Source organism: Bufo bufo, chromosome 11 (assembly GCF_905171765.1).
Source record: "Bufo bufo chromosome 11, aBufBuf1.1, whole genome shotgun sequence".
Classification (NCBI taxonomy): Eukaryota; Metazoa; Chordata; class Amphibia; order Anura; family Bufonidae; genus Bufo; species Bufo bufo.
This window is the reverse complement of record NC_053399.1, coordinates 96,629,563-96,643,511: the sequence shown is the minus strand read 5'-3', so window position 1 is coordinate 96,643,511 and position 13,949 is coordinate 96,629,563. Positions and strand designations below refer to the sequence as shown.

Here is a 13,949-nt window from a genome sequence, read left to right as displayed (position 1 = left end):
CTTTTTGCTGATTTAGACTTTTTTCCCCCTTTAGATTGCATGTTTGTTTAGGGCATATCTTCTCCTAAGGGTGTCATGTGAAGGACGCCGGCATAACTACAGGTAGGAAGCCTTATCGTGCTAATAATACTATAGGAACTAGTTATTAAGCACTTGCCTCATGTATTCTGGAATCTTCGAGGCTGAAAGGTACAGCGAGCTGCCCACCTGCTGGAGAAAGAAGGAACTGCGGCACAAAATGTGCATTCACACTGCACGTGAAGTGTCTAGTAAGTTGGTATGCCTTTGCCCGAGGGACTGAGAACCCTCAGGGCCCCCGGGCAAAATAAATCAAGGGCCCCCTTCCAGCCCCACCAATGTTCCGCCTCCAGCGACGCCCCCATGTTCCGCCTCCAGCCACACACTACACAAGGAACAAAAGTGCAATAATTCCTTTCTGGCAGAGGCTATCTCAGTGTCCTTTAGAGAGTGTGTTGGAAATAATCCGCTCCAGGCCCCATTAGAGACTACAATGTGGTCAGTCTAATAGGCTTGGAGAGGGGGTCTTTCTAACAGAGGCCATCTAAGTGTCCATTAGAGAGTGTGTTAGAAAGAATCCCCTCCAGGCCCCTTTAGAGACTACAATGGAGGGGACTCTTTCTAATGGGCCATTGAGGGCGGTCTTTCTGGCAGAGGACATCTCAGTGTCCTTTAGAAAGTGTGTTAAAAAGAGTCCCCTCCAGGTCATATTAGAGACTACAATTGAGTCTAATGGGTCCTGGAGGGGGGTCTCTCCAACACTATGGTTCCTATTCACAATATAACAACACAACATAGCTCTTTGATACCAAGGCCAAGTTTGCTCCTACCTTAATTACGGTTGGTGGCTGGCAGGCGGTGGTTTGCTGATTGGCAGGCTGTGGGCTTGCTGGCTGGCTGTGGGCTCGCTGGCTGTGGCTTGCTGGTTGGCAGGCTGTGGGCTTGCTGGCTGTAGGCCTGTGGCTGGATGGCTGTGGGCCTGGGGGTGGCTGGCTGGCTCTGGGCCTGGCTGGCTCTGGGGCTGGCCCTGGCTGGCTCTGGGCCTGGCTGGCTCTGGGCCTGGTTGGCTCTGGGGCTGGCCCTGGCTGGCTCTGGGCCTGGTTGACTCTGGGGCTAGCTGACTCTGGGCCTGTGAAAAGAAAAAAAGATAGAGGGTTAATCCAAGACTTCCCTGAACAAGATTCAGGGAAGGTCAGAGAGTAACAAGCAGGGCGCCAAAGGGTGGATATTTTAGAGATTGTTCAGAGTGATAGGTTGGACAGCTATGATAAAGCAATGAAAGTCTAGAGAGGCTGCCGATGGTGGTTACATAGGTTTATTTTAATTACCTTGTCTACTGTGGGCCAACTGTTGGTCACCGGCACCCCAAAGACGTAAGGGGGACCACACTGACCTCTACACACTTCTATGGTCATGGGGTCTATAGGTATATTGGTCCTTGTGTCTAACCACTGAAGCATGTTTATATACTATATTACATGTCTATATACTGATATACGTATAAAAACATTGAGTAGTCCATACGGGCAGACCTAATAGCCTGAATATGGATAATATTTCTTATAGATAGACTGGCGCCTGTGGTTACCTATTTTTGTCTTTTTCTTTTATCTAGCTCTGGGCCTGGCTCAAATGTGTGGCCGAGCGGCTCGAGCCCGATTTCTTGCCTTACATTTAGTTGTCACTTGTTCAGGCAGTGTGCGGAGAGAATCCATCCGCATTCCGCACACTGTTTGCAGTGCAGGTGCAGCTAAAAAAAGGAATTCGACCTCAGCACGGCCGGTGGAGGCGTCGCACGTCGAGGTCAGTACGTGACGTCAGTACACGACGGCGGCGGCGCACTTCCGCGCCGTACAGGGCGCCACGGCCGGGGCCCTCCTCACGTGTAGCTCCAGCCAACGGGCCCCACCTCCCATGTAACTTACGTGACGTAAGTAGCTCCGGCCGCCGGGCCCCATAGCCTGCCTGATGTATGTTGCGTAGTATGCACGCAGAAAATTATTTCACCCGGACCTGCCCGATGTCTCTGAGCCTCAAGAGACATTGGACAGGTGAAATAATTTTCTGTACTGGGTGGCGGCCGCCAGGCCCTCGGACCACGTCCGAAGTGCCCGACCGCTCAGTCCGCCCCTGTGTAGTCGATGGCACTATACCCTACACAGGTATGCAATTAAAAAAGTGTACCATGTGGTGCTGACATAGGTGCCAGATACGTATAGGAAAGAAAAATGGACCAGCCACAAAAAAGACGCTGATCACCTGTTTGCCTCTGTCGGAATTGGGAGATGTGGAATGGAATAAATAGCATAAGTAGAGTGTAGTTCAAGAAAGTACTGACACTTGGAGTATAAAAAAGATCAGAATATAAAAAAGTAAATATATATACAGTCAGGTCAATAAATATTGGGACATAAACACAATTCTAAGATTTTTGGTTCTATACACCACCACAATGGATTTGAAATGAAACGAACAAGATGTGCTTTAACTGCAGACTGTCAGCTTTAATTTGAGGGTATTTACATCCAAATCAGGTGAACGGTGCAGGAATCACAACAGTTTGCATATGTGCCTCCCACTTGTTAAGGGACCAAAAGTAATGGGACAATTGGCTTCCTACCTGTTCCATGGCCAGGTGTGTGTTATTCCCTCATTATCCCAATTACAATGAGCAGATAAAAGGTCCAGAGTTCATTTCAAGTGTGCTATTTGCATTTGGAATCTGTTGCTGTCAACTCTCAAGATGAGATCCAAAGAGCTGTCACTATCAGTGAAGCAAGCCATCATTAGGCTGAAAAAAATGAAACAAACCCATCAGAGAGATAGCAAAAACATTAGGCGTGGCCAAAACAACTGTTTGGAACATTCTTAAAAAGAAGGAACGCATCGGTGAGCTCAGCAACACCAAAAGACCCAGAAGATCACGGAAAACAACTGTGGTGGATGACCGAAGAATTCTTTCCCTGGTGAAGAAAACACCCTTCACAACAGTTGGCCAGATCAAGAACACTCTCCAGGAGGTAGGTGTATGTGTGTCAAAGTCAACAGTCAAGAGAAGACTTCACCAGAGTGAAAACAGAGGGTTCACCACAAGATGGAAACCATTGGTAAGCCTCAAAAACAGGAAGGCCAGATTAGAGTTTGCCAAACGACATCTAAAAAAGCCTTCACAGTTCTGGAACAACGTCCTATGGACGGATGAGACCAAGATCAACTTGTACCAGAGTGATTGGAAGAGAAGAGTATGGAGAAGGAAAGGAGCTGCTCCTGATCCTAAGCATACCACCTCATCAGTGAAGCATGGTGGTGGTAGTGTCATGGCGTGGGCATGTATGGCTGCCAATGGAACTGGTTCTCTTGTATTTATTGATGATGTGACTGCTGAGAAAAGCAGCAGGATGAATTCTGAAGTGTTTCAGGCAATATTATCTGTTCATATTGAGCCAAATGCTTCAGAACTCATTGGATGGCGCTTCACAGTGCAGATGGACAATGACCCAAAGCATACTGCAAAAGCAACCAAAGAGTTTTTTAAGGGAAAGAAGTGGAATGTTATGCAATGGCCGAGTCAATCACCTGACCTGAATCCGATTGAGCATGCATTTCACTTTCTGAAGACAAAACTGAAGGGAAAATGCCCCAAGAACAAGCAAGAACTGAAGACAGTTACAGTAGAGGACTGGCAGAGCATCACCAGGGATGAAACCCAGCGTCTGGTGATGTCTATGTGTTCCAGACTTCAGGCTGTAATTGACTGCAAAGGATTTGCAACCAAGTATTAAAAAGTGAAAGTTTGATTTATGATTATTATTATGTCCCATTACTTTTGGTCCCTTAACAAGTGGGAGGCACATATGCAAACTGTTGTAATTCCTACACCATTCACCTGATTTGGATGTAAATACCCTCAAATTAAAGCTGACAGTCTGCAGTTCGAGCATATCTAATTTGTTTCATTTCAAATCCATTGTGGTGGTTTATAGAGCCAAAAATGTTAGAATTGTGTCGATGTCCCAATATTTATGGACCTGACTGTATATATATGAGTAACTCACTTCACTGGGGAGGTAGTCTATGGGATAAGCTCAAGACACCCATAGGCTCAACTGCCCCGCCTGAATCGCTTGCAGAACCTTACAAAGAACCGCACTCACCACGGATGGTACTTCTGGAAAGTTCCCTTTATTGGTATCAAGGCTCAACGCGTTTCGGGGGTGTTACCACATACCCCCTTCTTCAGGAGAAATCAATATACATATAGAATATAAAATTATAAAAGTATGGGTATGGGTGCCAGATGCCACTGTATGTCTACGAAGATGCACCCATCAGCAGTATAAGCAGATAGGTTACAAATACTGTAGGCTTACGCTCTTCACCAAGATTCAGGCTGGTGTCCCACAGCAAAACTTACTATGGGCCGCCTTCCCCAACCAGTTTCCCAGAATGTGTGTGTCAATCCCAGGCAATACAGGATACAGAGCACAGCTCCCCAAATTACATTTTAATTACAAATTAATTATTATTTTTTTTTAAGTGGAAGAAATTTTTATTAAAAAATTGTAATTAAAAATAGTGATATCTGCCTCAATCAAGGGCTTCTTAAATATGGCGCTCATTCTGAACACTGCGTTTCTCCATGTACTTACATCAGACAACGGGTAAAAATTCATTGATGAATGAAAATAATCGGAGCATTTTAAGAGCCGAAAAGAGGCGAGTAAAGGCACAGAGAAGAGGAGCGGGGCTCAATTCGAATGGGTCTGGCTACTAGGCTCCATGGCCCTCCCCCACATTGGGCTCTTTTATACTAATTTGCATATTGATCAAAAACTATCTTTCGGGGGCGAAGGCAGATAACAGTATGTTTGGTCGTGTCCTCACTGTGCTTCAGTCAGCATCCTCCGACCTCCGCTCTTGGTTTTCGAAGGCTATGCATGCGTCCAGCTCCTGAACATCAGCGCCTCTAGGCTCCACAGCCTCCTCACAGCGATACGATACGTACGCGTACCGTCCTATTGCACCAAATTACTGCCACTTGCTACTGTCGGAACTAGTTTTACTGACATCGACCTCCGTAAGGATAGACGACAACTCCTACGGCTGCTTTACTGGTTTCTATTTTGGTTGTCAGACAGCTTTCTCGCTACGGATATAAAGAAATGTTTCGGCTCAGAGGAGAGGATTTATACTTACCTGGAATTTTTATTTTATTTTATAAGGAAATTCACCATAATTCCTGTTCTTCTAGAGCCGCCATATAACATACATCATACGTTCACTTGACCTAAGAAACATAGACACACGCTAAATCCTCTGCTAAAACAGGAAAATCTTTTGCGTCGTCCGGCGCGTTTCACCTCCCAGAGCTGAAATCCAAGAGGTGATGCAGCATCTGTAATCTCCAGCTTAACCAGGCACGGCCAAAACAATACAGATCATATTTGATAACGGCGGTCATGTATGAGCAGAGCCGGTTGTGCGACGCGTATGGCAGTCACTGATGGTGACCAACGGACCCCACTGATGACGTCTGTCGGGTGACGCAATGGCGTCCGTCACTTTGACAGGAAAAATAGCAGGGAATCTGCAACGGAGCGTCTAATGCTGATGTAAACAGAGCCTTAACCCTGACGTGTCATGTCTACAGGCAATATGGCTAAAATCCCCAACGAAAACGCTGGCGCCAAGGCCAACATGGTGGTGCGCTATATGGAGATGCATATATAAAGTTCATGTAATGCTGTCTGATGGTCTGGAATATGAGATTATCAGCAGTCTAAAGAAATGTTACTCTCGTATAGCTTGAGGGGAAACGAATAGTATACGAATCGGACGTGGACTCGTTCATCTCAACAGCACACGGTGTCCACTCCACCAAAAAATAGCACATGTCCGTTTTGCGGACAAGATTAGACATTTAAAAATGGGGCCCGCCGAAATTGCACACCGCCGGTTTATTTTGCAGGCCCACGGACCACACAATACATACGATCGCGAGGCGCTAGAGTACGTTCGGAACCAGGATTACTTTAAGCGTCGGGACCTTCTAGTCACAGCTGGGGGTGAAAAAATGGGTCAACGTACACGATGTAGGACCGCCAAATTGTCACCATTTTTCTGTCACAGATGGACTATTGCCCTAACTTCACATAGATTATCATTTGGTGCCATTTTTCACATTTGTGCCAATCGGCACTAGGCTATATTATTCTGTTTATGGCCTTTTGATTATTTAAAATATAACTTTTATTATTTCTCTTAATAAAACACAATAATTGAAGTTAGTATCTCTATATGTGTTCTTTGTAACTTTCCCTATCGCTTTAACCTAGTCTACTATTATCCTGTAATTATTCCCTGATAGTCATTTCTTCAGTATGTCTTTTGACTGTTCTCCCTGCCTGGATCAGTTTACATACGGACTTCTGAGGTAAAAGCTGAACCTGGCCTCCCGCCCTTTTTATAGCCCTCCTGCGCAGGCGCAAACCGCGCCACTCTTTATCTAGTCCCGTCATCGAGAGGCGTAGCGCTCCTACGTTCACTACCGGATTCATCCGCTGAAGCGGGACGTGCTGCACCTTACTTCCTCCCTGTAGTCCTCCGCTTGTGTCGCCGCCATCTTGTTGGGACCCAAACTTTTGGAACCGATGAAATAATAAGAGAAACGTGACGGTGTTTCACCGGAGGTGGCGGACTAAGGAGGAGCGGGGCTGACAAGCTGGCGGTGAGAGCTGAGAGGCCGCACGGTGAGTGCGGGAAGAAATCGGTGATATAGTCCGTGGGTGTCCATGTGGTGGCCCTGCGTGTGAGTGGCAGGAGGGAGGGGGGCAGCCTGCTGGGACCCCCCCAACCCTGGTCTCATCCACACACCTCACAGTGGACCCCCCCTCACCCCTGATAGTAGCCCCCTCCTGACCAGGTCACATGTATGCTCCCCCTCCCCCATATTAACCCCTTCCTGACCCAATCCCACTCCTCTCCGGTACTCAGCCGTGAGCAAACCCGAGCTGCGCCAATTTACAGGCCGCCATTACAGACTATTCGCCTAAATCCACTCCCCCTTCTATTATATTGCTAAATTGTCTAATCGACCATGTCTGACAACTTTTACGGCCGTCGTTTCGCGTTCCTCTGGGTGTCACCCAGCATTGCCGCACCGCTGAGTGGTAAATCCGTCTTCTTATACACTGATGCATCCCTCGAAGGCCGATCTGCAGTGCAGTACCCTCCAAAATACGAGTGACAACCTGTCTGAGAACCTGGATGGCGGCCATATTGGTTGTCACGTGATCTTCGAAGCAAAATGCTCCATTCTATTAACTGGTAGAAACGGCGGGCGTCTGTCGCATCCTGGGTGGCGGCCATATTGGTTGGCACGTGATCTCCGAAGCAAAATGCTCCATTCTATTAACTGGTAGAAACGGGGCGTCTGTCGGAACCTGGGTGGCGGCCATATTGGTTGGCACGTGATCTCCGAAGCAAAATGCTCCATTGTATTGACTGGTAGAAACGGCGGGCGTCTCTGTCGCAACCTGTATGGCGGCCATATTGGTTGGCACGTGATCTTCGAAGCAAAATGCTCCATTCTATTAACTGGTAGAAACGGCGGGTGTCTCTGTCGCAACCTGTATGGCGGCCATATTGGTTGGCACGTGATCTTCGAAGCAAAATGCTCCATTCTATTAACTGGTAGAAACGGCGGGCGTCTGTCGGAACCTGGGTGGCGGCCATATTGGTTGGCACGTGATCTCCGAAGCAAAATGCTCCATTGTATTGACTGGTAGAAATGGGTCGTCTCTGTCGCAACCTGTATGGCGGCCATATTGGTTGTCACGTGATCTTCGAAGCAATTCTCCCTGGTAGACAGAAATGGGGGTAGTTGGGTACAGCCTCCTGACTTCCACTTATTATAACCCCCATCATCCTGCTCATTTTGTGTCTATCACCCCTCCCCCACTCCATGCCTATGACGTCTCCTGTATCTTCCTTGTAGATGGCGTTGGACCTGGGGAAGAGGTTACTGGAGGCGGCTCGTGGCGGAGATGACGATGAAGTGCGGCAGCTGATGGGGAGCGGAGCGCCGTTCACCACTGACTGGGTAGGTCCTCCTGTCTGGGGTCATCTCCACCGCACCCCAGGTCTGATCATGGCCTACCTTCAGAGTAATTGATGTATCGCTGGGCTTCTCCGGGCTACCTACAGGATAGGTTATCAATATCAGATCCACGGGGGGTATGAGGAGACGCTGCGCAGTGAGCCCGTCCCTTCTCTCTTCCTGCTCGCGGCACGTGCGCACTGTGCGCTCCTTCCCTTCATACAGCGGATCGGTGGGTGTCAGGTGTTGGACCCCCACCGATCTGATATTGACCACCTATCCTGAGGTCATCGGTAAAAAATAATCCTGGAAAACCCTTCTAATGGACTGGCCTCCAGAGACCCCGCCAATCCTTAGGCCTCTTTCACACGGGGCGAGATTTCCACGCGGGTGCAATGCGTGAGGTGAACGCACTGAATCCGGACCCATTCATTTCTATGGGGCTGTGCACATGAGCGGTGATTTTCACGCATCACTTGTCCGTTGCGTGAAAACCGCAGCATGCTCTATATTGTGCGTTTTTCACGCAACGCAGGCCTCATAGAAGTGAATGGGGCTGCGTGAAAATCGCAAGCAAGTGCGGATGTGGTGCGATTTTCACGCACGGTTGCTAGGAGACGATCGGGATGGAGACCCGATCCTTATTATTTTCCCTTATAACATGGATATAAGGGAAAATAATAGCATTCTGAATATAGAATGCATAGTACAATAGCGCTGGAGGGGTTAAAAAAAAATATAAAAAATTATTTAACTCATTACTCACCTCATCGACTTGTTCGCCCAGCTTCTCCTCTTTCTTCTTTGATGACCAGGAGGAAAAGGACCTGTGCTGATGTCACTGCGCTCATCACGTGGTCAGTCACATGATCCATCACCATGGTGATGGATCATGTGATGAGCGCAGTGACGTCACCACAGGTCCTTTTCCTCCTGGTCATCAAAGAAGAAGACAGAAGAGAAGCCGGGCTGCGTGGATGAGGTGAGTAATGAGTTAAATGAATTAAAAAAAAATTTAACCCCTCCATCCCTATTTTATTTGGCATTCTGTATTCAGAATGCTATTATTTTCCCTTATAACCATGTTATAAGGGAAAATAATACAATCTACAGAACACCGATCCCAAGCCCGAACTTCTGTGAAGAAGTTTGGGTACCAAACATGCCGATTTTTCTCACACGCGTGCAAAACGCATTAAAACGCTTTGCACTCTCGTGGAAAAATTTAGCATTTTCCCGCAACGCGACCGCATCTTATCCGGCCCTCACACGCAACGCCCGTGTGAAAGAGTCCTTAGGCTCCATTCACACATCCGCAAATGGGTCCGCATCCGTTCCGCACCAATTCATTTTCTATGGGGACGGAATGGATGCGGACAGCACACAGTGTGCTATCCGCATTTGCGGAGCGCGGCCCCGATCTTCGGGTCCGCAGCTCCGCAAAAGATAGAACATGTCCTATTCTTCTCCGCAGCTGCAGACAAGAATAGGCATTTCTATAGGGGTGACGGGCGGGTGTGTTGCGGGTCTGGAATTTGCGGGTCAACAACACACCACGGACCCCTTCAGTGTCTCCGGGGGAAAGGATCGGCGAGGGGCCCCGACATCACTGCAAAATGGCCATCGCTTAATGTTTTAAGTTTTCTTTCAAAAATATCTAAAGAAAATGTTAAAGAAAAAAAAAAAAAAAGATTTCTCCTGAAGGTCTCTCTGTCTCCCGATCCTTCCAGCTGGGGACGTCCCCTCTCCATTTCGCCGCTCAGTACGGTCACTTCTCCACGGTCAAAGTTCTGCTCCAGGCAGGGATCAGCAGAGACGCCCGGACCAAGGTGGACAGGACCCCGCTACACATGGCGGCCTCTGAGGGTCACACCCACATCGTGGAACTGCTGATCAAGGTCTGACCACACTCCACAGTGCCCACTCTGCGCCTGAAATGGTTAATCCCCGTGTAACGTCATCGCCTTTCCCCCTTTTCAGAACGGAGCCAGCATCAATGCTAAGGACATGCTGGAAATGACGGCGCTGCACTGGGCCACGGAGCACAACCACCGGGACGTGGTGGACCTGCTCATCAAGAACGCGGCCGACGTCAACATCCAGAGCAAGTTCGGCAAGACGCCCTTTGATATCGCCCTCGACAGGAACTACCCCGAGCTGCTGATTGCCTTACAGGTGAACGCTGCTTTGGATGTGACTAGAGAACATTGCGTTTACAGTAGATGTACTTAACGTTCCTCTTCTACCGCAGGAGACCATGCAGGGACAGGGGCACATCCACATACAGCCTGCGAGGACTAACGCCATCACAGTCTCATCCCCGCAGATCATCCTGACGCCCAGTATGATGTCTACGGCGAACATGACCACTTCCACAGGTAAGGCGTAAGGGGCGGGGCCTGCAGCAGGGTGCCAGTCCTGTGCATACAAAGTATATATGGTACTGCACTGACCGAGGTTGAACACCAGGTGGCAGCGTGGTGGCTCGTATGCAGAATAGAGGACTAAGGCTGGGTTCACACCTGAGCGTATTCGATAAGCGCTTTTTACAGGTGTTTTTATCGGGCGTTTTTGAGGCATATTTTGGGGCGATTTTGGAAACGCGCGTTTGTGTGATTAACCACAGAGATATCCAATGAAAAACTGCGACAATACGCCCCAAAGAAGCTCCTGTACTTCTTGGGGCGTAGGGCGTTTACAGTGCGTTCGTACGCGCTGTAAAACACTAAGGTGAGAACCATGCCCATAGGGAAACATTGGTTTTTGCCTGTTGAGCGTTTTACAGCGCGTAGGAACGCGCTATAAAACGCTCAGGTGTGAACCTAGCCTAAATCTCAATTATAACATTGCAGCCATAAGGGTTAAAGGGGTTCTCCAGGTTCACAACCCCTTTAAGTGTGGAGGTTGATGCATATTTTCTCCTCTTGCAGCCGGCTGTATTGACTTTACTAACCCCAATTCTGTGCTGGCCACACTGGCGGCGCTGGCAGAGGCCTACACCCCTATTTCAGGCTCTGGCAATACCGCTGGTGAGTGCCGCCTCGGAGGACTCCTGAATGGAGGTGTCACCGGCCTGTGCCAAGGTAACTAGTGTCTTCTTTCCTCCAGGGTCCTCTACTGAACTCGTCTCCATGGACAGTGTCGGGCAGATCTTGGAGAATGGAGGCCAGAGGGTGATCACCATTGTGACGGATGGCATACAGCTGGGGAACTTACATGGCAGGTTTACTACAGATCGCATGCGGCGTCCTCTTCTGGTGACCATCCAGAATGGAGAGCAAGGTGAGGCGGGCGACCGAGCGGGAAGAGGAAGGGAGGACGGGGCAGGCATGTAACGGTGCCATCTTATTCACAGTTGTTGCCATCCCTGAAGAGGACTTCATAGAAGAGGTAGTGGCTGAGGAAGATGCCCCCCCTGCTAAAAAGCTTCGTCTGCTGGCCGTGGAAGCTGCTAAAAAAGATAATACGGTGAGGATTTCAGCTGGAGGGTACACTGGTATCAAAGTGGAAGGTACACCACCTGATGGTGTAGTTTAAATACAGTAATGAGACTTTGGTGGAGCGTACATCACCCCGTGGTGTAGTGTGGTGTGAATATGGTGAAGTAGTGGTCGGCGGGTCTGCTGTCTGAGGCAGCTGTGGCAGGGGTCATCTGCCTGGTGGGGCTAGGCCAGGTGGTGGTGGTGGTGGTGGTGGAGGTTCGGATGTCACGCCCAACTGTGGCAGAGGTCGTCTGCCTGGTGTGGCTAGGCCGGGTCGTGGTGGAGGTCCGGCTGTCTAGCACAGCTGTGGCAGAGGTCATCTGCCTGGTGTGGCTAGGCTAGGTGGTGGTGGAGGTTCGGCTATCTAGCACAGCTGTGGCAGGGGTCGTCTGCCTGGTGTGGCTAGGCCGGGTCGTGGTGGAGGTTCGGCTGTCACGCACAGCTGTGGCAGAGGTCGTCTGCCTGGTGTGGCTAGGCCGGGTCGTGGTGGAGGTTCGGCTGTCACGCACAGCTGTGGCAGAGGTCGTCTGCCTGGTGTGGCTAGGCCGGGTCGTGGTGGAGGTTTGGCTGTCTAGCACAGCTGTGGCAGAGGTCGTATGCCTGGTGTGGCTAGGCCGGGTCGTGGTGGAGGTCCGGCTGTCACGCACAGCTGTGGCAGAGGTCGTCTGCCTGGTGTGGCTAGGCCGGGTCGTGGTGGAGGTTCGGCTGTCTAGCACAGCTGTGGCAGGGGTCGTCTGCCTGGTGTGGCTGGGTGGTGGTGGTGGAGGTTCGGCTGTCTAGCACAGCTGTGGCAGAGGTCGTATGCCTGGTGTGGCTAGGCCGGGTCGTGGTGGAGGTCCGGCTGTCACGCACAGCTGTGGCAGAGGTCGTCTGCCTGGTGTGGCTAGGCCGGGTCGTGGTGGAGGTTCGGCTGTCTAGCACAGCTGTGGCAGAGGTCGTCTGCCTGGTGTGGCTAGGCCGGGTCGTGGTGGAGGTTCGGCTGTCTAGCACAGCTGTGGCAGAGGTCATCTGCCTGGTGTGGCTAGGCTGGGTCGTGGTGGAGGTTCGGCTGTCTAGCACAGCTGTGGCAGAGGTCGTCTGCCTGGTGTGGCTAGGCCGGGTCGTGGTGGAGGTTCGGCTGTCTAGCACAGCTGTGGCAGGGGTCGTCTGCCTGGTTTGGCAGGGCCAGGTGGTGGTTGTAGGTTCGGCTGTCACGCACAGCTGTGGCAGAGGTCGTCTGCCTGGTGTGGCTAGGCCGGGTCGTGGTGGAGGTTCGGCTGTCACGCACAGCTGTGGCAGAGGTCGTACGCCTGGTGTGGCTAGGCCGGGTCGTGGTGGAGGTTCGGCTGTCACGCACAGCTGTGGCAGAGGTCATCTGCCTGGTGTGGCTAGGCTGGGTGGTGGTGGAGGTTCGGCTGTCTAGCACAGCTGTGGCAGAGGTCGTCTGCCTGGTGTGGCTAGGCCGGGTCGTGGTGGAGGTTCGGCTGTCACGCACAGCTGTGGCAGAGGTCGTACGCCTGGTGTGGCTAGGCCGGGTCGTGGTGGAGGTTCGGCTGTCTAGCACAGCTGTGGCAGAGGTCGTCTGCCTGGGCCGGGGGGTGGTTCGGCTGTCTGGGGCAGCTATGATGGGGGGGTTCGTCTGCCTGATGTGGCTGTCCGGAGAGCAGCAGTGGGGTTGGTTCCTTTTATGTCGGGCTCACGAGTGCGTATTTCCTCCTCAGGACAATCGTGAAGAGGACACCCGGAGACTATTACAGCAGCAGCTCCATGAAGCCAACGTGCGGGCCCAGGAGTACCGGCAGCAGCTCATGGAGAAGGAGCAGGAGGCGGAGGAGTACAGGGTCAGGCTGGAGAACCTGGCCCGACAACACATCAATGGGGACAGCTTCACAGTGGTGGAGGACGGTGACACCATCATAATCTCCACCGAGGAGTTACAGGGCACAGAAATGACGGAGATAGAGACAGTGGAGCATCACTGCGACATTCCTATGGAAAGTGTGGTCATGTGACCCAGCCGCTGACGTCCTTCAGCTTAATTCAAGAGAGGTGGGTGACTGTGCTGCTGCGGTCCTCAGGAGGATAGTCCCCTGACTGCACCCTATAATCCAGCCCTGCATCACGTGGCCGGAGGGTCGGCATGGTTCTGCTTCAGGGATTCGTTGGCCTCCACAGGCAGACATGTAAATGTACATATCTATATACTCCTTCATATTTATATCTCCCTGGAGCGCCGCTTCTCCTCTACATTCCCTGTATAATGTGCTCCTCCACCAGATGTGGCTTCAGCCCCAATACCTGACTAGAGATCAGCGGTGACATCACTCAGTCTGCCTATTCACTAGAGATCAGCGGCGACATCACTGAGAATG

General features: G+C 50.7%; 1 protein-coding gene across 3 annotated transcripts; it reads left to right on the top strand.

The window, feature by feature from the left end:
* Positions 1-6,574: 6,574 nt before the first annotated feature.
* On the top strand, positions 6,575-13,949 carry GABPB2 (GA binding protein transcription factor subunit beta 2). 3 transcript variants are annotated; one of them, XM_040411442.1, is made up of 9 exons: positions 6,575-6,745; positions 8,015-8,119; positions 9,847-10,014; positions 10,097-10,291; positions 10,368-10,494; positions 11,047-11,145; positions 11,225-11,398; positions 11,472-11,584; positions 13,299-13,949. In XM_040411442.1, the coding sequence occupies exons 2-9, from the start codon at positions 8,015-8,017 to the stop codon at positions 13,587-13,589; spliced, it is 1,272 nt and encodes a 423-aa protein (XP_040267376.1). In that variant the 5' UTR covers positions 6,575-6,745; the 3' UTR covers positions 13,590-13,949. The 3 variants fall into 3 exon arrangements, with proteins under 3 accessions (XP_040267376.1, XP_040267375.1, XP_040267377.1); XM_040411441.1 differs by having other exon boundaries at positions 6,578-6,767; XM_040411443.1 differs by lacking the exon at positions 11,047-11,145 and having other exon boundaries at positions 6,584-6,767.

Excerpts from the sequence above, each read along its gene's own strand:
- GABPB2 (XM_040411442.1), top strand. The coding sequence starts at position 8,015 with ATGGCGTTGGACCTGGGGAAGAGGTTACTGGAGGCGGCTCGTGGCGGA. Across the intron at positions 10,015-10,096 it reads TCGTGGAACTGCTGATCAAG|AACGGAGCCAGCATCAATGC; the intron begins GTCTGACCACAC and ends CCCCCTTTTCAG. Across the intron at positions 11,585-13,298 it reads CTGCTAAAAAAGATAATACG|GACAATCGTGAAGAGGACAC; the intron begins GTGAGGATTTCA and ends TTTCCTCCTCAG.